Source organism: Salmo trutta, chromosome 17 (genome assembly GCF_901001165.1).
Source record: "Salmo trutta chromosome 17, fSalTru1.1, whole genome shotgun sequence".
In the NCBI taxonomy this organism is placed as follows: Eukaryota; Metazoa; Chordata; class Actinopteri; order Salmoniformes; family Salmonidae; genus Salmo; species Salmo trutta.
Window position 1 is genome coordinate 11400466 of NC_042973.1, and position 27966 is coordinate 11428431.

General features: G+C 42.8%; 1 protein-coding gene and 1 long non-coding RNA gene across 2 annotated transcripts; one reads left to right on the forward strand and one right to left on the reverse strand.

Moving 5' to 3' along the window:
- Nucleotides 1-27684, reverse strand: LOC115151581 (vitamin D3 hydroxylase-associated protein). Its single transcript, XM_029695629.1, has 15 exons — nucleotides 26651-27684; nucleotides 26121-26234; nucleotides 24904-25044; nucleotides 23421-23554; nucleotides 22882-23088; nucleotides 22606-22646; nucleotides 22182-22306; nucleotides 7121-7246; nucleotides 6769-6866; nucleotides 6170-6269; nucleotides 5741-5784; nucleotides 5598-5637; nucleotides 1836-1944; nucleotides 1174-1319; nucleotides 1-710 (listed from the first exon to the last, which is right to left on the reverse strand). The coding sequence occupies exons 1-15, from the start codon at nucleotides 26855-26857 to the stop codon at nucleotides 588-590; spliced, it is 1755 nt and encodes a 584-aa protein (XP_029551489.1). The 5' UTR covers nucleotides 26858-27684; the 3' UTR covers nucleotides 1-587.
- Nucleotides 15111-15305, forward strand: LOC115151583 (uncharacterized). Its single transcript, XR_003867327.1, has 2 exons — nucleotides 15111-15142; nucleotides 15201-15305. It is a non-coding gene; the product is annotated as an uncharacterized LOC115151583 (long non-coding RNA).
- Nucleotides 27685-27966: the final 282 nt, after the last annotated feature.

The window sequence follows — 27966 nt, forward strand, 5'->3', positions numbered from 1 at the left end:
TAGAGGGCTATATTAAATAATTGTTTAATTTGAGATACAAAAAACAGACAATTACATTTTAGTCATTTAGCAGACACTTATCCAGAGCGACTTACAGTTAGTGCATTCATCTTAAGATAGCTAGGTGGGACAACCACATATCACAGGCATAGAAAGGACATTTTTCTTCAATAAAGTAGCTATTAGTAGAGTCATAGGTAGAAGTCAAACTCATTTTCCTATATAATGATAAATGCATATGTTGGGGGGGGGGGGTTAATCTACTGAGGTAAAACATAATTTTTCAACTTCCTTGAGCGTGTAAGAAAATATTTCTTCCCATGTAGTTAAATTACTGATGAATTCCTATTTAAAGGTCTGGTGCGCTGATAGCAGCCAAGAACAAGCCTTAGTGTTTCTCAGTGCACTTGGATCGGTCTTCACTCCAATCTGCTTTCTTAGACATTTAGGATTACCTCGCATCACAAGAACAATGTTATATTGAATTTTTACTACTTCTAAAAACCAGTAACATTTATGTACATACATGTTTTAACTGCTTGATCAAACAGGTCACCGTTACCATTCTCTCCCTCTCCGTCGACCTCTCATTTCTTATCCTCTCTGACCAGCATCTCAACCTCTCTCATGAATCGCAGACAGAGCTCATCCTGCCAGGGCAGGGCCACACACTGGACAGCCACAGGAAGCCCCTCTCCACCAGTGACTGCCTGTAGACACACAGCATCCCAAAAACGTTAGTCCCAACCAATGATGTGCAGATCAGGGCCTGTACTCAAATCATTACATCAGAGTAGGAGTGCTGATCTAGGAAGTTGCCCACAGTCCATCCCTAGTAATCTAAAAGGCAAAACTGATCCTATAATCAGCACTTGTTCTCTGAGACGCTTTTTGAACATGGGCCCAGTGATCTGATCTCTGCAACACAACAACCAGGACCTCCATCTACTGGTTACATGTGGAACTGCAGCCTAAGATTCACAGGTCAGTAGCTACATGAAGACATACATTATTGAACAATTATGAGACCATAGTCTTGTATCATGTGCTTAGGATACAGGTTGTGCCATCTGCAATGGGTAGAATGGCCACTTCAAGTCAAGATGTAAATATGTTTGGAAAGGGCTAAATGTACTGTAAATATTTTAGGAGGAAGAGTTTGACTCCAACTACCTTTTTGTAGAGCTTGTCCCAGACGTCCCCATAGTTTCCCTTGTAGTGCCTGAGTTCTTCCTCATCCTCTGCTGTAACCGTGGAGACAGGAACCACCCCAGCAGGGAAGTTAAGGAGATTGTAGATAAAGGTGTAGGTGATTGTACCTGGAAAGAGAGATGGAGAGGAGAAACAACTTAATCACACCATCTTGTTACGCATTGGAAAACATAGCATGATTAAGTCAAATGAAAAGTCTAAAACCCCCAAAAGGTTAAGAAAAATCTTTGAGTGACTCCTAAGTAAATTATACAAGTGGCCTTGGACAACACAAAATCAACTCTAAGCAAAAACAGTTAACTTCCTATGCTATAAAAGACAAACCAAAACCCCATTTCATAAGGTGTTAATTTGCCAGAGAGAGAGGAGAGATGGGTACATACTGGTGAGCTGGCCACAGAGAGAGGAGAGATGGGTACATACTGGTGAGCTGGCCACAGAGAGAGGAGAGATGGGTACATACTGGTAAGCTTGCCAGAGAGAGAGGAGAGATGGGTACATACTGGTGAGCTGGCCACAGAGAGAGGAGAGATGGGTACATACTGGTAAGCTTGCCACAGAGAGAGGAGAGATGGGTACATACTGGTGAGCTGGCCACAGAGAGAGGAGAGATGGGTACATACTGATAAGCTGGCCAGGGTAGTTATGGATGTAGGCTGGACCAATCATGGGACACAGCAGCACATCCAGCTCACACCTCCTCCACTCTGCAATCACCTCATGCATGTAGTCCTTAGAGAACAGATAGAGCAACATTTCCCTCAGAACATTGACGCTCACAGCCTTCTCACCAAAGCTAGATGTGTTATACAGAACAAAAATATAAAATGCAACAATTGCATTTATTCTACTGAGTTACAGTTCATGAGGAAATCAGTCAACTGAAATAAATTCATTAGGCCCTAATATATGGATTTCACACGACTGGGAATACAGATATACATCTGTTGGTCTCAGATACCTTAATAAAAAGGTAGTGGCGTGGATCAGAAAACCACCATTTGCCTCATGCAGCACGACACATCTCCTTCACATAGAGTTGATCAGGCTGTTGATTATGGCCTGTGGAATGTTGTCCAACTTCTCTGCAATGGCTGTGCGAAGATGCTGGATATTGGAACACGCTGTCGTACACATCGATCCAGAGCATCCCAAACATGCTCAACGGGTGACATGCCTGGTGAGTATTCAGGCCATGGAAGAACTGGGACATTTTCAGCTTCCAGGAATTGTGTACAGATCCTTGCGACATGGTGCCAAGCATTATCATGCTGAAACATGAGGGGATGGCGGCGAATGAATGGCACGACAAGGGGCCTCAGGACTTCGTCACGGTATCACTAAGCATTCAAATTGCCATTGATAAAATGCAATTGTGTTCATCGTCCGTAGCTTATGCCTGCCCATACCATAACCCCACTGCCACCATGGAGCACTCTGTTCACGTCAGCAAACCACTCGCCCACACGACGCCATACACGTGGTCTGCAGGTTGGAAATACTGCTAAATTCTCTTAAACATTGGAAGCAGCTTATGGTACAGAAATGAACATTATCTGGCAACAACTCTGGTGGACTTTTATTGTCCCCAGCACAAGGTGCACCTGTGTAATGATCCTGCGGTTTAATCAGCTTCTTGATATGTCACACCTGTCAGGTGGATGGATTATCTTGGCAATAGAGAAATCCTCACTAATAGGGATGTAAACAAATTTGTGCACAAAGTACATTAGAGTGCCTAGTTTGAGAAACAGGCGCCTCACAAGTCCTCAACTGGCAGCTTCATCAAATAGTACCAGCAAAACACCAGTCAACGTCAACAGTGAAGAGGCGACTCCTGGATGCTGGCCTTCTAGGCAGAGTTCCTCTGTCCAGTGTCTGTGTTCTTTTGCCCATCTTTTCTTTTTATTGGCCAGTCAGATATGGCATTTTCTTTGCAACTCTGCCTAGAAGGCCAGCATCTCGGAGTCGCCTCTTCACTGTTGACGTTGAGACTGGTGCTTTGCGGGTACTATTTAATGAAGCTGCCAGTTGAGCACTTGTGAGGCGCCTGTTTCTCAAACTAGACACGCTAATGTAATTGTCCTCTTGCTCAGTTGTGCACAGGGGCCTTCCACTCTTTCTATTCTGGTTAGAGCCAGTTTGCGCTGTTCTGTGAAGGGAGTAGTACGCAGCGTTGTACGAGATCTTCAGTTTCTTGGCAATCTCTCGCTTGGAATAGCCTTCATTTCCCAGAAAAAGAATAGACTGACGAGTTTCAGGCCATTTTGAGCCTGTAATCGAACCCACAAATGCTGATACTCAAGATACTCAACAAGTCTAAAGGCCAGTTTTATTGCTTCTTTAATCAGAACAACAGTTTTCAGCTGTGCTAACATAATTGCAAAAGGGTTTTCTAATGATCAATTAGCTAATCCAAGTGTACCATTTTAAAAGGCTAACACAATGTGCCATTGGAACACAGGAGTGGTGGTTGCTGATAATGGGCCTCTGTACGCCCATGTAGATATTCCGTTAAAATATCAAAAACAAATCTGCCGTTTCCAGCTTCAATTTACATCCTTAACAATGTCTACACTGTATTTCTGATCAATTTGATGTTATTTAAAATGGACAATATTTTTTTTGCTTTTCTTTCAAAAACAAGGAAATTTATATGTGACTTCAAACTTTTGAATGGTAGTGTACATACTACCTCAACTAACGTGTGCCCCCGCACATTGACTCTGTACCGGTACCCCCTGTATAAAGCCTCATTACTAACCGGTGCCCCCGCACATTGACTCTGTACCGGTACCCCCCTGTATAGTCTCACAATTGTTATTTTATTGCTGCTACTTGTTACTTTTATTTCTTATTCTTATCCGTATTTTTAAAACTGCATTGTTGGTTAGGGGCTCGTAAGTAAGCATTTCACTGTAAGGTCTACACCGGCTGTATTCGGCGCATGTGAATAATAAAATGTGATTTGAAGCACCTTTGGCAGCGCTTACAGCCTCGAGTCGTCTTGGGTTTGATGCTACAAGCTTGACACACCTGTATTTGTGGAGTATCTCCCATTCTTCTCTGCAGATCCTCTCAAGCTCTGTCAGGTTGGATGGGGAGCGTCGCTGCACAGCTATTTTCATGTCTCCACAGAAATGTTCGTTCGGGTTCAAGTCCTGGCTCTGGCTTGGCCACTCAGGGACATTCAGAGACTTGTCCCGAAGCCACTCCTGTGTTGTCTTGGCTGTGTGCTTAGTGTCGTTGTCCTGTTGGAAGGTGAACCTCACCCCAGTCTAAGGTCCTGAGCGCTCTGGAGCAGGTTTTCATCAAGGATCTCTCTGTACTGCGCTCTGTTCATCTTTCCCTCGATCCAGACTAGTCTCCCAGTCCCTGCCACTGAAAAACATCCCCACAGCATGATGCTGCCACCATCATGCTTAACCGTAAGAATGGTGCCAGGTTTCCTCCAGATGTGACAATTCGCATTCAGGCCAAAGATTTCAATTTTTGTTTCATCATACCAGAGAATCTTGATTCTCCCTGACCAAGGCCCTTCTCCCCCGATTGCTCAGTTTGGCCGGGCGGCCAGCTCTAGGAAGTCTTGATGGTTCTAAACTTTTTCCGTTTAAGAAAGGAGGGCATTGTGTTCTTGGGGACCTTCAACTCTGCAGACATTGTTTGGTACCCTTCCCCAGATTTGTGCCTCAACACAATCCTATCTCGGAGCTCTATGGACAGTTCCTTCGACCTAATGGCTTAGTTTTTGCTTTGACATGCACTTTCAAATGTGGGACGTTATATACACAGGTGTGTGCCTTTCCACATCATGCCCAATCAATTGAATTTACCACAGGTGGACTCCAATCAAGTTGAACAAACTTCTCAAGGATGATCAATGGAAACAGGATGCACCTGAGCTCAATTTCAAAGGGTCTGAATACTTATGTAAATAAGTAGTTTTAAAAAATATATATAAATTAGCAAAAATGTCTAAAAATGTATTTTCGCTTTGTCATTATGGGGTGTTGTGTGTAGATTGAGGAAAAAAAGTATTATTTAAACCATTTTAGAATAAGGCTCTAACATAACAAAATGTGGAAAAAGTTGAGGGGTCTGAATACTTTCCTGAATTCACTGTATATACACAAACATAATATTGTCTGTGACTTGTTCAATGGAATGCAACACAGATCATTTTTAATAGACAGAGATATCAAGGTGTGAAATAATATTAATATGGCCTACGCAATCAAAAATAAAATTGTGCACACGCATGAGTCGCCTACAAAAGACTTTGCTTCTGCTGCAGCCGTCACTGTAAAATATAATGCATACGGCAGTCACTTCGCTGACCTCTAGACTGATATGTGAACCACACCGATTACCAAATGTTTACCTACTTCCACATCCGCGTGATGTCTCCACAGGTCTTGCACAGAGCTGGTGAAAAAGGAAATGGAGTAATTAATTATGGTTACTTCTGTATTTCATAAACACTGTTACTGATAGAAACCTGGAGAACAGGGCTGATCAGATAGCTCACCCAACTCCACGCAGGCTATCCAGAGAGGCAGCGATGCGGGGAAACTGAGGGAGGAAACCATGTCAGAAGTATTCCCAGTCGACCAAATTCTCCAGCACTTTAGACCAAATGCAAACTACTCTTCACACCCCTGTTAACTCCTGAGGGCAGGTGCACGTCAATTTGGCGGATGTATGACCCCTATGTCTCTTTACTGAATTTCCTTAAACCCCCAGAAAGTATTTGGAATTGAAAAATGCCTGTGGAATATAATCAAAACAAGTAATAGAATAAAAGCATTGATGCTACAGTGTCATCAATTGAATATGAAGTAGAAAGATGCACTCCTTAACAGGAATTACAATGACGCATAACTGTGAAGGAGTCATTGGGCGGGGGAATGGTTTCTCCAGCTCCTACGTCACTGTTTTAACCTTCCCCTTCACTTACTATAGGCTTGAGGAGAACGGAGAGGATTTTCTTCACAGTGCGAGGCAGACTGTAGGGGATAATCTGAACCCTGAGACACGGGTCGACAGGACCCCCTTTCCTGAAATAACACACAAAACAGAGTTTCTTTCATTGACAACATATTTTTGTTTACTGGATAGTTCATTTCACTCCCAGGGTTCATTGGGGTAGTTTTGCTAAACTCGTTGTGATTACCAGGGTCATGTTCATTAGGCCCAAAATGGAAGTAAACAGGTTGAAACAGGGAACAACATTTTTATTTAACTAGGTAAGTCGGTTAAGAACAAATTCTTATTTACAATGACGGCCTACACCGGCCAAACCCAGACGATGCTGGGCCAATTGTGCTCCGCCCTATGGGACTACCAATCACAGACGGTTGTGATACTCTGGTTTGAATCCAGGCTGTGTCTGTAGTGACGCCTCAAGCACTGCGACGCAGCGCCTTAGACTGCTGCGCTACTCGGGAGCCCACCAACATGGACTTGTCTAATGAGAAACACATTTTTGTTTTTCCGTTTCTAAATATTTTGCTACGGTGTGCCTTACTGAACACAACCCAGGGAAATTTGACTCACAGGTTGCTAAGCAAGGTAGTGCATCCGTCGCCTAAGAGACCCCTGATACCCAGCTCATGAATGGCATAGATCAGCCTTGGGGGACTGAAGGAAACCAACTAGATAGAGAGAGAGACAGAGAGAGAGAGATGGGGTGTGGTGGAGGGAGAGCACGAAAGATGGAGGGGTGGAGGGAGAGAAAGGAATGCAATTACATATCAATACAGTCATCGATCAAATTATAAACTAATGATGCTTATTTTTATGTTTCTGTCATTCAGCAGTCCAAGTCAACACTGTCTGATCAGTGTTCAACCAAGCTCTGATCTGGATTATCACAAATAGATGAGACTGGGGCTGGGGGGGTACTCACCGTGTGCCCTGCTTTCTCCAGCAACGCCTTGGTCTCCCTCAGGGCTCGGCTCATGCTTGGAGAGGGCATGGCATAGCCGTCATTCTCATAGTAACCAATCCTCAGGGGCTTGGAGCTCTGGTATACCTGGAGGAGAACATAACAGATGGAAAATCTTTCTATCACAAAATATAATGGTAATATATATACACTGAACAGAAATATAAACGCAACATGTAAAGTGCTGGTCCCATGTTTCATGAGCTAAAATAAAAGATAACGGAACTGTTCCATCAGCACCAAACAAAAGTTGTGCACAAATTAGTTTACATCCCGGTAATGAGCATTTCTCCTTTGCCAAGATAATCCATCCACATGACTGGTGTGGCAAATCAAGAAGCTGATTAAACAGCATGACCATTGCACAGGTGAACCTTGTGCTGGGAACAATAAAAGGCCACTCTAAAATGTGCAGTTGTCACACATAAGGCTGTGGGGGGGGGGGGAGTCACAAAATTTCGTCACCCGGTGATTGTCAAGCAAATAAGTGTCGGTCTCACTGTAATTGACGGTTAATTAGCAAACACATTTAACATCTCCTGGCTTCCACACATCCATCCATTATTTGTTTTAGACAGGTCTAAAGAAGCATGATATGAAGAAAATGTAGTCTACTTCAGAACAGAATGGCATACAGTGGGTTGTCCTTATGTTTGGTCCTGATCTGACTGTGGGCTACACGAGTTCATTTAGCAGACAAGATTTGCTTAGTATTCAGTGGCATTATTTTATATAATGAAGAATACAAGTGAACAAAGCTGAATAAAATAGGATATTTTCTCAAAACGACGAGGGAGTGCGCTAATGCAGTTAAGAAATAGGTACTCCTATGCGCTTAATTTAGGGTTTGTTCTACAAATGTTGGGCTATATGTTTTGATGTTTAATACATTGTAAGGCTGCATGATGCAACTCCAATGATGATTTGAAAAAAAGTTTCTTAAAAAAAGGCATGAGCTCTGCTTTGTTTTTTTTTGTGCAGGCTGTGCACACTGCCAGTCTCTCATTCACAATTTGAGAAGCACTTGATAATGCCTCGAATTTCCCAGTGGCATCCCCTTTGTGTGGCCATAATACACCCCGAAAAAAAAAAAACATTTCAGCCCTTCTCCCTAAATGCTGCCTGCTCCGAAGCACCGCTCATCTCACTCACACGATCAGGTCTTTCTCACAGGCTACAAATGCAGACACATCAGGGAGGCAACTGCACGCATCCTTATCCAATTCCAAGGTGCATATTGAAGATATTGGAAGAACTTTTCGTCAGCCAACAAGATGAGTAGGCCTAATGAACAGCAAAAGCACTAGCCTATGTCAATCTACTATCCCCCATAGTACAAAAGTTGATCACAATAAATAAATATCTGTACAATAAATAAATAAATATTCCAAACATAGGTCTGGGACAGTTGTGTGATGCGATAGATCCCAAATTAATATAACCACTAGCATCAAAAAAACTTTAACGCAATGTGGCTGACAACAGATGAGAACATTCAGCTTAAAAATGTTGATAAACTATTAGGCCATTTCTTCACATCGTAAGTGTAGCAATGCGCACATGGTAGTAGACTATAAGAGCAAATGTTCCAAAAACACCATTATCAAAAAAGAAACTGACACTTTCCCTGTGGTTTATTTTCATGCCAGCCAGGATGGCTATAATCCTGTGTTAACTAATATTAAGCACATTGCTTATATTTAAGTTAAAAAAATAAATATAGTAGCACTAGCCTATAGAAAGCTGATCCTCCTCTTTTCAGTAGAGGCCATAACTCTGTTTTCACGCGCAATTGCATAGCCTATTGAAATGTTGCGCAACATGAGCTCATGGGCTCTCAAAGTGTTCGATTAGATTTTCAAATACATTTGCATTGATGTCAGCGTGATTAAAGGGACAATAGGGTGCCGAGTAACTGGCAGTTAGCAAGTTTGGTAAGTTACAAATAACCATCAGCAGCATCAGAGCTTGGAGAAGCCTAGTTACCGTAACTAAACAGTCAAGTGGAATTTGACTGCCTTCATGACTCGTGACCGCCGGCGTGGCGGTAATACGGTCACCGCAACAGCCCTAGTCACACAACACAATGCCACAGATGTCTGAAGTTGAGGGAGCGAGCAATTGGCATGCTGACTGCAGAATGTCCTCCAGAGCTGTTGCCAGATAGAGAAATTAACATTCAATTATCATAAGCCACCTCTGTCATTTTGGAGAATTTAGCAGTATGTCCAACCGGCCTCAACTCCAGACCACGTGTATGGCGTTGTGTGGGCAAGCGATTTGCTGATGTCAATGTTGTGAACAGAATGCCCCATGGTGGTGGTGGGGTTATGGTATGGGCAGGCATAAGCTACGGACAATGAACACAATTGCATTTTATCAATGGCAATTTGAATGCACAGAGATACCATGATGAGATCCTGAGGCCCTTTGTCGTGCCATTCATCCATCACAATCACCTCGAACAGCTACTGAAGAGGAGTGGGACAACATTCCACAAATCAACAGCCTGATCAACTCTACGCGAAGGAGATGTGTCACGCTGAATGAGGCAAATGGTGGTCACACCAGATACTGACTGTTTTTTTTAAAAGATATCTGTGACCAACAAATGCATATCTGGATTCACTGTCATGCAAAATCCATAGATTAGGGCCTAATTAATTTATTGAAATGGAGTATTTTCCTTAAATGAATTAATTTTTCCATTTATATTTTCTTCAGTATAATAATAATAAAAAAATATGGATCTACCATTATATTCTTTAGGGATATCTATTGGACCACAAATCAGGTTTCCATCCAACCTCTTTATACGAGTAAAGTACATTTTTGTGACAGGCCCGATGGGCACGGATAATTTGTCACTAAACTTTCCAAATGTCAACAAAGCAAAATATGCTAGACAAGGTGGGATCTTTTTGTGTCTTTAAAATGAATAATGCAAGAAATGTCGGTGTAAGCGCATAACCATCATATGGGCGTAAACTTGGAGCCAAGCGATGACGTGTGGTCCTCCCAATACGACTCGTCAGGAAAGCATGCAGTTTATTAGACAACAGATGAAATAAGTTACGATGAACTTCACAGGGGGGTGAAAGTGCAAGGTGATGAGCTTGATGCTCCTTTCCAATAAATATCGAGGGTCTTATTCTGGTGACATGATGATCGATGCGTGGCTGCCATTTGACAAATACAAATATTGTTGCTCTCTTGTCCATAATAATCTCATCATGTAGACTAAGAACACCTGCTCTCTCTAGGACATAGACTGACCAGATGAAAGCTATGATCCATTATTTATGTCACTTGTCCAACCGGTCGATTGCAATCGACTAGGCAAATCGTAGTCGATCACCAAACATTTCCTATTTATTTTTTCGTTTAGCGCTGTTAGCGTTAGGTGCACTTGATTCAGCAGCCCTCGGGTCAGGAAGGCAACGTGTTCCCATTTTGACCCATTTCATGTGTCTGAGGTAGAACTCTGCATACGCGGCAGGCCCAGAGAGCAAATCAAGCGCACCTATAGGCCTACTGCTGGCCAATCAGATAGCTCAGTTCACGGTGTCTGCAGTTTCCTCGAGCCAGACTGTAAAAACAAGCCACAGGCGCACAGAAAAGTTGATACTGTGAGATTTAAAAAAATTAAGCCATGACTAGAGAGACTCAATGAATAGTGTAAAGAGTTACTGTTTTTATAAAAGTGTTTAGGTTGTTATGCCACACTTTGTTCAACACTTTTATAAGCTATAAAAGGTGTGTTGCGTTATATAGCGAGTGTACCCACTCTGGTATTGGCATGTGCAGGGTTTGATGGCTGGACCATTTTTTTTGTTGTTGGGCAGACTGGTCAAAATGGACACTTCCACTCACACTACAACCAGCACTGCAGCTTCAATGAATGAGTACAGCAAAGTGTTTCGATAAGCTTGCATTGTTATTATCTGCTTTTGTCTTTTTTTAAATCTAGGCATATTTAACTTTCTCTGGTCCTATGAGTAACAGGCAGAAATAATGCAGTACGACTTGAGTTTCGCCATCAGCTGGAAGGAAAACTTTCCCCTTTTATCAGCGGAGGGAGGGGGAGCGGAAGGGCAGTGAGAAATTATTACCAGTGTGATCATATACCAAAAATTTTGAAATATAATTTCAAAATGGTCTGAGAAGAACAATATTGGCAGGGGAATTCAAGCATAGGCCCAGTACATTGCCACTGCATATTGGCTATGGAATACTGCACAAACCTCAATGCTACATAAGTGTTTTTAATAGTTTGTTGCATAGGCGTGTTTTTTAAGCATATATGCATACACATACTTTTTTTTATCAAAGAGATAGATCTCGACTTGCTTTTGGACTCAAAGTGATCTTGACTCAGAAAAGGTTGGTGACCACTGCTGTAGATGAAGAGGTTAAAGAAGGATTTTAAAGCCTTGAGACATGCATTGTGTATGGTGTGCCATTCACAGGGTGAAGGGGCAAGACAAATGATTTAAGTGCCTTTGAACAGGGTATGGTAGTAGTTGCCAGGCGCACCGGTTTGTGTCAAGAACTGCAACGCTGCTGGGTTTTTCACGCTCAGTTTCCCGTGTGCATCAAGAATGGTCCACCACCCAAAGGACAACCAGCCATCTTGACAACTGTGGGAAGTATTGGAGTCAACATGGGCAAGCATCCCTGTGGAACAGTTGACACCTTGTAGAGTCCATACCCCAATGAATTGAGGCTGTTCTGAGGGCAAAGGGGGGGTGCAACTCAATATTAGGAAGGTGTTCTTAATGTTTTGAACACTCAGTGTATCTGCTAGCTGTTGGCTAGTGCGCACATGCCCAGGGGCAGACTGGGACAAGAATTTAACCCTGGCATTTTATCCACGCCAGCCCACATCGCCAACTCTAAATATAATACCCACTGCTAGTAGCCATGTATTCATCCAACAGTAAATTGAATGTCCTTTGCAGTGGTAGGTTACTACCCATGAGGCCTATGCCCTGCCAATAGCCAAATAGCCTACAAAAAACTGACACCCTCCTCTTTGACAGGGACAAGTGGACGAAGCTTCCAAAGCTGTGCTTTTCCTGAAATTGCATTTTGAAATTTTAAGCGATCAGAGCGCATTGGGGGAAGAGGATAATGGCTTGGTCATCACAGCAGCAGGCCCCCGCGAGGGCACAGTGGCAGGGCAGACACTTTCATTACAGGAATCATGAGGACAACGCACTTTACTGTTCGGTCAAATGATGGTTTTAGCCCTCCCAAGAACAGGACGTTTTGTGTGAGGTGACAATGTAGAAGTTGCTCTTTCTACGTTTGTAGGCACCCTTTCTGTTTTTTACGATCCAGGATCTTGGCTGTCTAACTGATTACAGAGTCCGAGCAGGTCTCTTTGCTAATGCCACATTAGACGTTGAATGCGTCTGCGTGACCTCAGTCTATCAGAAAACTGGGCTGGCACATCTTGGTAAGGGGGGGCGGTCATTGCCCACTGATCAGAGAAAGGCTCATTTTCGCTTAGTACAACAGAGAACGTGTGCAAAAATCTTTCAAACAAATCTTAACAGCCCCATGGGCCGCAGGCCATGTCACATTTTCATTGTTTTATTTTTATATGAAAAAAATGTGTCAATTTTGACCAGTCTACCCAACAACAAAAAAAATGGTCCAGCCATCAGACCCTTCACATGCCAATACCAGAGTGGGTACACTCACTATATAATGCAATGTTTTGCGTGAGGAAAATACAATGGAAACCCATTTAACTTGGTAGCATCAGAGCAAGAGAGAGCGAGAGAGAGCGAGAGAGAGCAAGAGAGAGCGAGAGCGAGCGAGAGCGAGCGAGAGAGAGCTGCATGTGAGCTCTCACATTTTTCAACATGTTTTTTTACAAAAAGGAAAGATTTGGAGTTAGATAAACTTGGATTTTTCCACATGGCCTTCGCTCCAGGTTAAAACTCCAAACCTACAACCTAATTTTGGCCAAAATTACCAGGAGAGATTACTACTACCAAGGTTTCCTTTTTCCAAGCTATACAGAGGGTGCTCTGGCAAACAAACAGCAGAGACCTGAGGACACCATCCAATCTGGAACTGAGTAAGTAGTGTTAGGTCTGATGCTATTTTGAACACCAAGAAGAAAGTACATTACAATGATAGATTTTACTTTATGGGGACTGAATGCTGAGTTAAGGCTGCCAGGCTCGCAAGGACAGACCAGACAACTTCAATTAGCACCGAGGTGTGAAGTGAAAGGTGTCGATGCCTTTGGGCCCAACAAGTGGCAGGAGTCCCCTTTGAAGCCCCCTCCTGCTGTTTAAAGACCATCCACTGGCATTTTCTACAATAAATATGCCTCCAGAAATAAAAGCTTCTCCCAAGTGGGACTCCCGTTGCCCGCTGCTTGGATTCCACCTGGCGATCTGTTCCCCGTCTGTCCTCGCCTGTCTCCCCCTTCCTGGTACAGGTACCCTCACCACACTCCCACCTCTCTCCCGAGCCTTCTCTCGCATCCAGCACACACACACTGCTGGGGCGAGTGACTCTGAACTTACAATGGCTACCCCCAAATGGTTATACATTTTGTTTTTTTCTTGCGCATTTTGCTATTTACCTCATGACTCCTGCATGCTTTGTTTACTACGAACCTTCTTTACCCAACCGTGGGACAGACTGTTGGTTCCCACACTCGGGACTCTGACTCTATTGGTTACTGTAAAGGGATTTATTCCCAAAATCTGTCCCTGTCTTCCTAAGGTAACACGCCGGAAACAGTGCACCCCCTGAAATTGGGGTTCCATAACAGGCCGGTAAATATCTAAAGGTCGACAGAGACGGTGACGGGATCCAACCTACATTGCTTTTCCAAGCCTACAAGACGAAGGTCAGTAAGTCTTTATTCACGGATTTGGGGAATTGACATCTAGGCTACATTCAGAGAAATATTTGAATGATTCTTGTGTGGTTTGGACATTGATCTCTAGATCTGACTGCGCATTCTAAGCTGGTGACCTCTCTTTAGAATGTTGTGTAGAGAACCCTGATAAAGGTAGTATTCTATGCAATTGGAAGATAGGAACTGGGAGTAGAAGCCACCTAGGAATGGTTAAGTCCTCAGTGACTTTGTCCGAAATGACATAGGGTATCTGCACTACCAGTGTAAACTAGCTAATATTGAGATCTAAGAGAACGATTTGTTATTAAACCTGATCAAGGATATATTATACAAGCCATAATGACGAGGTATTTACCACTGTAAACTAGCGGAAAGAAGACATGTACATAGATTGTGAGAATATACATTAGAAAAAGACGGTAGCAATTGAGTAAGAGAGTAGAAGCACATACACATAGAAGGCAAATAGAATGAATACTCATTGGAAATTTCCACGGGGGTAAGAAGATAATTGCGTGTGAGGTAGATATATTGATCAGTCAAAAGCCATAAGGAACAACGGAAAAATGGGCTGTTGACCAGGGCCTTACAACCTCTGGTAAATAGCTTATCGTTTTATACATGTGAGACCTAATAATCTATTAAAAGTCATAAAAATAATTATTCTAAGATCCTAGAGGAAATTAACAGTAGGTAAGGAATACACACAGAAGTTTTTGAATAACGGCAGACAGAATAAGATAATTATTTGCGTGTGAGAGATATATTGAACAGTTAAAATGAGTATAACTTATGGTTGTATACGTGTGAGATCTAAATAATATATCAGGATTCATACAAATAATTATTCTAAAATTCTAGGAAATATTAACAGTATGTATTTTTCAACATAGGTTAAGGATAATAACGGTAGAAAACACACACATAGAGAGTAATAGAACGCACACATAGATTGTGAGGAGAAGCATAATAACAATAGTAATTGAACGAACATGAGTAGTAAATCCTCTCAGACGGAGAGGACTCCCAAGGCCCCCACAGAAACACAGAAAGGAGGACAGTATTTAGCAAACTTATTGAGAAAGTGGATAGAGGTAGAGAAAGGGAGGAACTCGAGAAAAGTGGATAGAGACAGTCGAAAGAAAGGGGGAGATAGATGCTTTAACTGTAACAAACCGGGTCATTTCGCTAGAGATTGTGAGGCACCGTGTAAACACTGCAATAAAGTAGGTCATAATCACCGCGACTGTAAAAAGAGTGAACCGGTTGAGTTAGAGCATCAAACAGTAACTATCGGGGTAACTGTTTAAGAAAAATAAATGTGGATAGGAATAATGAAAATACATGTTTCAACTGTCAGAAGTCAGGGCATTATGCAAGGGATTGTGAGGCAACCTGTAAACATTAACAAAACAGGCCATAAAAACCGAGATTGTCAGAAGAAGAAAGAGAAAGGGGGAAACAGGGAGAGTGGAAAATGGATGGAACCAGACGATAGAGTGTTTGAATTGCAATAAGACAGGACATTCCGCCCGAGAAGGTAAGGCTCCCTGTAAACATTGTGACCGAGTAGGACAAAACCACCGAAATTGCAACCCTAAGCAATAGCGTTGGTGGTCCAGTGGTAGAATTCTTGTCTACCACGCGGGAGACTCGGGTTCGTTTCCAAGACTATGCATCAGTGGATTTAAATTTGAGTTGCTGATTGTCATTCAACTGTTGGTATGTTTTGCCTGGAAAAGATACGGTTGTTAGTGTTTGTTTAAGATATAAACCGACGTTCTGATAGCTTGTTTAATTTAAATTGAAAGACGAATGCATTCAAAATAATAGCGAGGCGAATTCAGTAATGTACGCTGTCTGTTGTTTAAATGGCCTGCTGAGAGGACATAGAGAATGGGAGTTGTATTTAAATAACTGAATCAAGGAAGAGACAGTTACCTAAATCTAATGAATTATAATGAGCGGATAGGTGATTGCGATAGAGTAGTACCCACCAAAATGTGTTTTTTAGTTGAAAAGAGTTGAAGTATTTTATAAATTTGGCGATTTACATGGTACTTTTAAAGTAGTAGACATTTCATAAGTGTGAAGCCGAAAGAAAGGAGAAAGTTGTAACATATGTTTTAATCTTACGATAGAGGTAAGGCACAACGTTGTTTGAGTAGGGGTTATATTTTGTGGGGAGGTTTATGGCAGTGTCTGGGAACATTGTATGTCCTCTCTTAGATCTCGCACTTATCCTGTGATAGTATATGGCATAGAGGTTCACTCCCCCCAGTGAGCCTGTCCAGGAGTGGGGTCAAGAGGGGGTTTGCTTGAGATGGGAGTATCTAGAGTTGCCATTGGATGAAATGGTGTTTTTGTTCTATGAAGTACCAGGGACGAGATTAGAACCTCGTCATTAGGGATCAAACTGAACGATAATTTATAGCGAATGCTATCTAGATACTCCTCTCTAAAGTAAACAGTCTTTCTTTGTGAACCGTTCCTAACTATCTGTGGTTTGTCATGTCAAAAGGGGGTGGATCTTTGCTATAAAATATCTCTGCAGCCATTGTGTAATCACCTTATTGAATGGTTCATTCAAGATAGTGCATTATTGAAGGTCAAGAGCTTTTGCAAAAGTATCTTAATCTAACCACACTGTCCGATTTCAAAAAGGCTTTACAACGAAAGCAAAACATTAGATTATGTCAGCAGAGTACCCAGCCAGAAATAATCAGACACCCATTTTTCAAGCTAGCATATAATGTCACAAAAAACAAAACCACAGCTAAATGCAGCACTAACCTTTGATGATCTTCATCAGATGACACTCCTAGGACATTATGTTATACAATACATGCATGTTTTGTTCAATCAAGTTCATATTTATATCAAAAACCAGCTTTTTATATTAGCATGTGACTAGCATGTGACTAGCATTCCCACCGAACACTTCCGGTGAATTTACTAAATTACTCATGATAAACGTTCACAAAAAAACAACAAGAATTATAGATACAGAACTCCTTTATGCAATCGCGGTGTCCGATTTTAAAATAGCTTTTCGGTGAAAGCACATTTTGCAATATTCTGAGTAGATAGCCCGGCCATCACAGGCTAGCTATTTAGACACCCACCAAGTTTGGTACTCACCAAACTCAGATTTACTATAAGAAAAATTGGATTACCTTTGCTGTTCTTCGTCAGAATGCACTCCCAGGACCTCTACTTCAATAACAAATGTTGGTTTGGTTCAAAATAATCCATAGTTATATCCAAATAGCGGCGTTTTGTTCGTGCGTTCAAGACACTATCCCAAAGGTAAAGAAGGGTGACGCGCCCGACACGTTTCGTGACAAATTTTCAAAATATTCCATTACCGTACTTTGAAGCATGTCAAACGCTGTTTAAACTCAATTTTTATACGACTTTTCTCGTAAAAAAGCGATAATATTCCGACCGGGAAACCCTGTTTTCGTTCAAAGACCAAAAAATAAAAACATGGTGTCGGCTCGTGCACGCGCCTCAGTCTCATTGTTCTCAGATCGACCACTATCCAAATGCACTACTGTTTTTCAGCCATGGCCTGCAAAGTCACCATTCATCGTTCTGGCGCCTTCTGAGAAGCCTATGGGAGCGTTAGAAAATGTCACGTTATGCCAGAGTGGTGATCCTAACTGACCTAAAACAGTGTTTTTTTTTTTTACTCGGATTAAATGTCAGGAATTGTGAAAAACTGAGTTAATACTTAATATGTATTTGGCTAAGGTGTATGTAAACTTCCGACTTCAACTGTATCTACTGCAGTCCTCATCCGCCACATACAACACCCGTTCTGCCAGTCACCTTTTGCTAAAGGTACCCAAAGCACACACATCCCTGGGCCGCTCCTCTTTTCAGTTCGCTGCAGCTAGCGACTGGAATGAGCAGCAACAAACACAAACTGGAAAGTTGTATCTCAATCGCTTCATTCAAAGACTCAAATCATGGACACTCGTACTGACAGTTGTGGCTGCTTTGTGTCATGTATTGTTGTCTCTACCTTCTTGCACTTTGTGCTGTTGTCTGTGCCCAATAATGTTTGTACCATGTTTTGTGCTGCTACCATGTTGTGTTGTCATGTGTTGCTGCCTTAGGTCTCTATGTAGTGTTGTCTCTAGTCCTAATTTTATAGATAGATAGATAGATAGATAGATAGATAGATAGATAGATAGATAGATAGATAGATAGATAGATAGATAGATAGATAGATAGATAGATAGATAGATAGATAGATAGATAGATAGATAGATATAGTCAGTTCCGGTGCCGACAAAGATGGCCGCCTCACTTCGCATTCCTAGGAACCTATGCAGTTTTTATGTGTTATTTCTTACATTGTTACCCCAGGTAATCTTAGGTTTTACTACATACAGTCGGGAGGAACTATTAGATATAAGAGCAACGTCAACTCACCAACATTACGACCAGGAATACGACTTTCCAGAAGCGGATCCTCTGTTTGGCCTACCACCCAGGACAATGGATCGGATCCCAGCCGGCTAGCCAAAAACAACGGCGCCGCAGAAGGGGCAGACGGAGCGGTCTTCTGGTCAGGCTCCGTAGACAGGCACAACACGCACCGCTCCCGAGTATACTACTCGCCAATGTCGAGTCTCTTGATAAACAAGGTAGACGAAATCCGAGCAAGGGCAGCATTCCAGAGAGACATCAGAGACTGTAACGTTCTTTGTTTCACAGAAACATGGCTCACTCGAGACACGCCATCTGAGTCGGTACAGCCACCTGGTTTCTTCACGCATCGCACCGACAGAAACAAGCATCTCTCTGGTAAGAAGAAGGGCGGGGGTGTATGCCTTATGATTAACGAGACGTGGTGTGATCATAACAACAAGTTATGAACTCAAGTCATTTTGTTCACCCGACTTAGAATTCCTCACTATCAAATGCCGACCGCATTATCTACCAAGAGAATTCTCTTCGATTATAATCACAGCCATGTATATCCCCCCCCAAGCAGACCCATCGATGGCCCTGAACGAACTTCATTCGACTCTATTTAAACTGGAAACCACATATCCTGAGGCTGCATTTATTGTAGCCAGGGATTTTAACATGGCTAATCTGAAAACAAGGCTCCCCAAATTCTATCAGCATATCGGTTGTGCTACCAGGGCAGGTAAAACCCTGGATCATTGTTAATCTAACTTCCGCGATGCATATAAGGCCCTCCCCCGCCCTCCCTTTGGAAAAGCTGACCACGACTCCATTTTGTTGCTCCCAGCCTATAGACACAAACTAAAACAGGAAGCTCCCGCCCTCAGGTCTGTTCAACGCTGGTCCGACCAATCGGATTCCACGCTTAAAGATTGCTTCGATCACGTGGACTGGGATATGTTCCGCATTTCTGCGAACAACAACATTGACGAATACGCTGACTCGGTGTGCGAGTTCATTAACAAGTGCATCAGTGAAGTCGTACCAACAGCGTCTATTAAAACATTCCCCAACCAGAAACCGTGGATTAATGGCAGCATTCGCGCAAAACTGAACGCGCAATCACTGCTTTTAATCAGGGCAAAGTGACCGGAAACATGACCGAATATAAACAATGAAGCTTTTCCCTCCGCAAGGCAATCAAACAAGCTAAGTGTCAGTACAGAGACAAAGTGGAGTCGCAATTTAACGGCTCAGACACAAGAGGTATGTTGCAGGGTCTACAGTCAATCACGGACTACAAAAAAAATAAAAATAAATCAGCCCCGTCGCAGATCACGATGCCTTGCTCCCAGACAGACTGAACCAGTTTTTTGCTCGCTTTGAGGACAATACAGTGCCACTAACACGACCCGCTACTGAAACCTGCGGTCACTCCTTCACTGCAGCCAACGTGAGTAAAACATTTAAACGTGTTAACCCTCGCAAGGCTGCAGGCCCAGACGGCATCCCCGGCCGCGTCCTCAGAGCACGCGCTGACCAACTGGCTGGTGTGCTTACGGACATATTCAATCAATTCTTATCCCAGTCTGCTGTCCCCACATGCTTCAAGAGGGCCACCATTGTTCCTGTTCCCAAGAAAGCTAAAGTAACTGAGCTAAATGACTACTGCCCTGTAGCACTCACTTCCGTCATCATGAAGTGCTTTGAGAGACTAGTCAAGGACCATATCACCTCCACCCTACCTGACACCCTAGACCCACTCCAATTTGCTTACCGCCCCAATAGGTCCACAGACGACGCAATCGCCATCACACTGCACACTGCCCTAACCCATATGGAATACCTATGTAAGAATGCTGTTCATCGATTACAGCTCAGCATTTAACACCATAGTACCCTCCAAACTCGTCATTAAGCTCGAGACCCTGGGTCCTGGACTTCCTGACGGGCCGCCCCCAGGTGGTGAGGGTAGGTAACAACATCTCCACCCCGCTGATCCTCAACACTGGGTCCCCACAAGGGTGCGTTCTCAGCCCTCTCCTGTACTCCCTGTTCACCCACGACTGTGTGGCCATGCACGCCACCAACTCAATCATCAAGTTTGCAGACGACACTACAGTGGTAGGCTTGATTACCAACAACGACCAGACGGCCCTCGGAGTGTGGTGTCAGGAAAATAACCTCGCACTCAATGTCAACAAAACAAAAGAGATGATCGTGGACTTCAGGAAACAGCAGAGGGAGCAGCCCCCTATCTACATTGACGGGACAGTAGTGGAGAGGGTGGAGAGTTTTAAGTTCCTCAGCGTACACATCACGGACAAACTGAAATGGTCCACCCACACAGACAGCGTGGTGAAGAAGGCGCAGCAGCGCCTCTTCAACCTCAGGAGGCTGAAGAAATTTGTCTTGTCACCAAAAATACACAAACTTTTACAGATGCACAATCGAGAGCATCCTGTCGGGCTGTATCACCGCCTGGTACGGCAGCTGCTCCGCCCATAACCGGAAGGCTCTCCAGAGGGTAGTGAGGTCTGCACAACGCATCACCGGGTGCAAACTACCTGCCCTCCAGGACACCTACACCACTCGATGTCACAGGAAGGCCAAAACGATCATCAAGGACAACAGCCACCCGAGCCACTGCCTGTTCACCCCGCTAACATCCAGAAGGTGAGGTCAGTACAGGTGCATCAAAGCTGGAACCGAGAGACTGAAAAACAGCTTCTATCTCAAGGCCATCAGACTGTTAAACAGCCATCACTAACATTGAGTGGCTGCTGCCAACATACTGACTCAACTCAAGCCACTTTAATAATGGGAAAATTGATGTAATCAATTTATCACATGCCACTTTATATTATTTATATTAGATAATATTTACATAAGCTACATTATTCATCTCATATGTATATACTGTACTCTATACCATCTACTGCATCTTGCCATCCTGATGTAATGTATCACTAGCCACCTTAAACAATGCTGCTTTATATGTTTTCATACCCTACAATACTCATCTCATATGTATTTACTGTACTCCATACCATCTATTACATCTTGCCTGTGCCGTTCGGCCATCACTCATTTATATATTTGTATGTACATATTCGTATTCATTCCTTTACACTTGTGTGTATAAGGTAGTTGTTGTGGAATTGGTAGATTACATGTTAGATATTACTGCCTGGTTGGAACTAGAAGCACAAGCATTTCGCTACACTTGCATAAACACCTGCTAACCATGTGTATGTGACAAATACATTTGATATACCCAGCCCCCGCATGAGGCCTTTTGGTTGGCCGTCATTGTAAATAATATTTTTTTCTTAACTGACTTGCCTAGTTAAATAAAAGGTTAAAGAAATAAAAAAAATGTTTTTATTCGGTACATGGGAATTTAACCGCAAAAGGTAGTTATGTGCACTACGTCACCACACACAGCCTTTTATCCACAACAAGTCAATTTGATGTAAACAAATCTCTGGTGGGGAAAATGCACGTATTGTTCTTATACAGATTTTACACGATTCACATGAAAATCTGTCGCCAAGTGGATGGAAACCTAGCTAATGATACATATATGATAAAAGGCTCCAGGGTGAAGTTTCTATCTCCCACTTTCCTAACCATTCGTGGGGAAAATGCAAAACTGACCCAAGACCAGCATCTGGGGGCAACTTCTCCCTATGATAGAGAACCCACCTGTTGGTTGAATGGGATGGGTGGTACCGTGGGGTCCAGGATGAACATGTGGTCACAGAGCAGAGCATGCATACAGAGAGCCAGGCTGTCTACGTCTCTTGCCATGGGCCCAAGGGACGACAACACTGGAACAAGCACAACACAAACAACTTGTGTCATCGTGACAGTAGAAAGTCAGTCACTAAAAGCTAACAATACCATTAGTTACCATGTCGTTACTATACCAGAGCTACTGTATATAATGCATTAAGCACCCTTTGGAAATAATTACTATATTTTCCGCCGTATCAAAGCAGCGCTCACTTTTCTTTTAAAAATTATTTTTTGTAGACCTTATGAAGAACTGACAGAGGGGTCAAGTAAAATGTTATCAATTTATTTACTATGCATGAGCAGGGATAAAAGTTACATGTTTGAGCCGTACCTGACTTTTGGCCCCGGATACAGGAGCTAGCACCTCGCAAACTAAAAAACAACAAAAGGAACAGAGAAAGTCAGTCAATATCTAACCAAGCCTGGGAGTCTTGTGATGTACTCTTTCTTTGAACTGTGCTCAAGGTTATGAGCATTGTAAAAGATAACATGTTAGGCCAAGTCACCATGAGATACACCAATTCACTAACAGATGCATTTGATAGAAACACTAAGGAACACTGACAGACATACTAAGAGTAACAGACCCAATAACACACCCACCCACCTCAGCCTGTTGGCCGTGGGCTTGAAGCCACAGATCCCACAGAAGGATGATGGGATGCGGATGCTGCCCCCGATGTCGGACCCTATGCCCAGAACCGAGCCCCCTCCTCCGATCAGCGCCCCTTCCCCGCCCGACGAGCCCCCTGACGTCTTCTGGGGGTTGTGGGGGTTCAGAGTCAGCCCATAGATAGGGTTACCACAGTCAAAGCTGGAAATGAGGACAATAAACTTATTTTTAGGACATATTTAAAGGACTGCTTGCTAACATGACACATGGCATGACCAACCAGCTTTACTCTGGGTGTGGACTAGCCTGGTCTTAGGGCTTCAACGAGCACCACATCCACACATTCCTCAAGTCAAAGCTCTTGCACTAAATGACATGGCATACTGTGGTGCAACTGGCACGTCTCACCTACTACAGTATGTCAATGTAGTTCAAGTGAATGTGGCGATCAGTCACCAGTTGACATTGTTTGGTATCCAAATAATATTCTGAATCTCATTTGTTGCATTCACAAGTCTAAAATAACTATTTACCTTTGCAGGCCTTGGGGCACGTTGGTCTTGACGAAGGGAATGGCGCCTTGTCTCTTCAGCACTTCAACTAGCACACTGTCCCCTGTGGCAGGCAGGTCCAATTTACAGATTACGCCACACGTAGAGTCATGACCCTAAACACAAAAACAGGAGGAAAAACTAAAACAAGAAAATCATTCATGTAAAAAAAAAAATACTATTTCAGTAGACGTGAACATCTCTGAACCATGTTACCGGTAGGGCTATTTTAATTTTACCTTTATTTAACTAGGCAAGTCAGTTAAGAATAAATTCTTATTTTCAATGACGGCCTAAGAACAGTGGGTTATCTGCCTTGTTCAGATTTGTACCTTGTCAGCTCAGGGATTTGAATTTGCAACCTTTCAGTTACTAGTCCAACACTAACCACTAGGCTATGCTGTCACGAGAGATTCAACTATACTGAACAAAAATATTAAACGCAACATGAACCAATTTCAATGATTTTACTGAGTTATAGTTCATAAGGAAATCAGTCAATTTAAATAAATTAGGCCCTAATCTATGGATTTCACATGACTGGGAAGGGGCGCAGCCATGGGTGGGCCTGGGAGGACATAGGCCCACCCAATGGGGAGCCAGGCACAGCTAATCAGAATGATTTTTTTCCTAAAAAAAGGCTTTATTACAGACAAAAATACTCCTCAGTTTCATCAGCTGTCCGGGTGGCTGGTCTCAGATGATCCCGCAGGTGAAGAAGCCAGATGTGGAGGTCCTGGGCTGGTGTGGTCTGCGGTTGTGAGGCCGGTTGGACATCCTGACAAATTCTCTAAAACGACGTTGGAGGCGGCTTATGGTAGAGAAATTAACATTACATTCTCTGGAAACAACTCTGGTGGACATTCCAGCAGTCAGCATGCCAAATACACATTCCCTCAAAACTTGAAACATCTGTGGCATTGTGTTATGTGACAACTGCATATTTTAGAGTAGCCTTTTATTGTCCCCAGCACAAGGTGCACCTGTGTAATGATCATGCTGTTAAATCAGCTTCTTGATAGGCCACACCTGTCAGGTGGATGGATTATCTTGGCATAAAATAAATGTTCACTAACAGGGATGTAAACAAATATGTACATAAAATTTGAAATAAATTATCGTTTTGTGCATATGGAAAATGTATGCAATGTCTTATTTCAGCTCATGAAACATGGCACCAACACTTTACATGTTGCATTTATATATTTTTTCAAGTATAAAAGCACAATCTCTGAACCCAGAACCATGTTACCGGTTGGGCTTATGTCATTAGAGAGTCAACTAGAAGCAAACAAACATATGTTACAGACAGGCCTACTGTGGAGCAGCTTCCTGGACACAGATTAAGCCTAGTTCTAAAAAGCATACTCTATCTCCATTTAAAAGTGTTTTAGTCCAGGACTAGGCCTAGGTACAGGGGAAAAGGGCAATGAAACACACTGAAATGACACCTAATCAACACTACCTTGTATCCAATATTTTCCTTGATACTGACAGGGACCCCATAAAGGAGACCATCCTTGTGAGAGTCAATATCCTCCAGCTGATCCCAACTTTCCAGCAGGACCTCAGTGCAACAGTTCAGTCTCCTATTCACCTCCAAGGTCTGTGGGGAAACAGCATGGGAGAAATCAATGGGACTGCTTTAGTAGATTGATAGGCCTAGTAGCATGGTCCCAGATCTGTTTGTGTTGTCAACTCCTATGGTCATGGTAACAAGAGCACAAACAGATCCCAAACAGATCTGGGACCAGGCTAGATTGATTACCACACCCCACAATAAATGTTGCCTAATAGGTGATAGGCCTTCAATACAACAACATGCATTGTTTTATACAATACAGCTGCATTTGTTTTGTAAACACTGCAGAAATGATTCAAGCATGTCATCATAAACTGTGTACAAAACATTAGAAACACCAGCTCTTTCCATGACAGACTGACCAGGTGAAAGCTATGATCTCTTATTGATGTCCCTTGTTAAATCCACTTCAATCAGTGTAGATGAAGAGGAGTCAGGTTAACGAAGGATTTTTAAGCATAGAGACAATTGAGACATGGATTGTGTATGTGTGCCATTCACAGGGTGAAGGGGCAAGACAAAAGATTCAAGTGCCTTTGAATGGGTATGGTAGTAGGTGCCAGGCAAACTGGTTTGTCTCAAGAACTGCAACGCTGCTGGGGCTTTCACGCTCAACAGTTTCCCATGTGTATCAAGAAAGGTCCACCACCCAAAGGTCATCAAGCCAACTTCCACACAACTGTGGGAAGCATTAGAGTCAACATGACCAGCATCCCTGTGGAACGCTTTTGACACCTTGTAGAGTCCATGCCCCAACAAACTGAGGCTGTTCTGAGGGCAAAAGGGGGTGCAACTCGACATTAGGAAGGTGGTCTTAATGTTTTGTACACTCAGTGTAAACATATAGACCTTCAAGGCTGTCGGCTGTGACAATCAATTTAAATACATTAAAGTCAGTTAATGGTTTGCAGAAAACATTGCAGGAGTAGGATATGACCCGTCAAAGATCACTGACTTAGGGAACAAAACTAGGTCACCAATGCCTGCAATGAAAACAAAACTATTAAAAGAAAAATGAGGCAGTCCAAAAAATGCACATTAGAAATAGCTGGTATAAGCTATATGTGAATACTGGGGGTGTTGATTGGATTGTGCATTACCTTTTCCATGTATGAGTGGAACACAGCTTGTGGAGTTAGTGTTCCATCCTTCAGTTGTTTGGACAGCTCAGCCAGGGACAGTGAGAGGATGAGAGAGGTGTCTGTCTCAGGGTGCTGACATGGGATTCAAAGAAGGAGAGTATGAACATTGGGTAGGCCTATACCACCAGATATCTATCTAGTTACCCTTTCTGAAAATCGAAATGAAATGTCATGTTATCTCAGTCAGTGGGCAAGTCGTGTAGGGGGTCCTCTGAATACCCCCTACTCCTCTTTTCATTTGATGCATGCATGGCAAAGTGAAAACTGGTTTGAACATGAACTTGGAGTGAGTTTGACATGAAATAGATCAGTTGTGATATAGTCCTAGAGTGGCTGACAGCACGTTCGAGTCACAGCTGTGTCTGACTAATCAGCCGTGTTGAATGTTCATTCGTTGTTAGCTAGCTTTCGCTTAGCCTATTCATAGAGGCAGAATCCACCCTTGGGTTCTCGAGAGCAAATTTTCGCTAAACTAAAGTCAAACTTACCGACTCGTTGAACTGACAGACAGCATACTCTGCTCGTTGCAGCGACTTTTCTCTTCGCACTTTTGCCTCTTGAATTTTCTTCCACGACTGTTGGTGTCCGAACCATTTCAGCAAAAGGACCAAGGCACTTGCACCGCATGCTGTGGCTGACAGAATCACTGTCCATTTCGGCTTTGCTCCAAAAACAAGTTGTTTATAGTTATCCATTCTGTCTATGACGCCTTTAAAGCTATCCACCTAGGACAACAGACTTTCTAAACTAATGTGATAATGTTGAATGGGGGGACGTGCCATGCATCATAAACATTATAGTGTGTGATTGCGGCCCGCAATTCGGGGCGTTCCTTACATGTAGTTATTCATGCATCTACAGAAACGCCCCCTATCGAGCATCCCATTGGTTCCCGAGCACACCATCTTCACGCTTGTGTGATACTTGATATTCGGGATTTCCCCTGATTGTCTATGCGATTAAAATGTGTGTCAAAAGGGAAATAAAAGTATTATCTGAGTTTTTCAGGGGCGAAGGACATGGTCTACCAGAGTCCTAGCTAGCTAACAAGTTAGTAGTGTCCTTCGCTCCGGGCTGCCAATCACCTGCCCTCGTGGTTAACAGAACTGCAGGAAAGCAGTGCCCGACAGGCGTGGGCGAAGTACACTGTCTACGGGTGTCCTAGGTATCGTTAGCTACCGAGGTAAAGTTGGTTGTCACAGAATCATCAAGCTAGATATGATGTATTCTATAAATGTCTAGCATACTTTTACGACCTTTGTTTTGAGTAGAAATTCCAGTTTTGACTTGATAGAAATACCTAAAATCTATAAAATGGTATTTAAAGCAGTATAAATCAATAACTAATTCACTGTTTGTCATAGAAACATCAAACGATGTATGATTTATTCTATAAATGTCTAGCATACTTTTACAACCTTTGTTTTGAGGAAAAATGCCAGTTTTGACGATAGAAATACATAAAATCTATAAAATGCCATTTTAAAGCGGTATAAATCAATAACTAATTCACTGTTTGTCACAGAAACATCAAACTAGGTATGATTTATTCTATAAATGTCTAGCATACTTTTACAACCTTTTTTTGAGGAAAAATTCCAGTTTTGATTTGATAGAGGGCATGTAGTCCGTCTAGAGGGCGTGTGGTCAAAGTTCTAACGAGTCTGTTATACCCTATTAGAAGGGGCCTGGCAGAAAATTCTGCATCTTCAGTCATAATAAATTACATTACAGGAAGAAACGACGGGACGAAGGGGTCAGGCCTGACTAACAAAGAAGACCGGTGGATGGATCATGAGGACCA

Excerpts from the sequence above, each read along its gene's own strand:
- LOC115151581 (XM_029695629.1), bottom strand. The coding sequence starts at position 26,857 with ATGGATAACTATAAACAACTTGTTTTTGGAGCAAAGCCGAAATGGACA. Across the intron at positions 23,555-24,903 it reads AGGAAAATATTGGATACAAG|GGTCATGACTCTACGTGTGG; the intron begins GTAGTGTTGATT and ends TTTTGTGTTTAG. Across the intron at positions 5,638-5,740 it reads GATAGCCTGCGTGGAGTTGG|CTCTGTGCAAGACCTGTGGA; the intron begins GTGAGCTATCTG and ends CTTTTTCACCAG.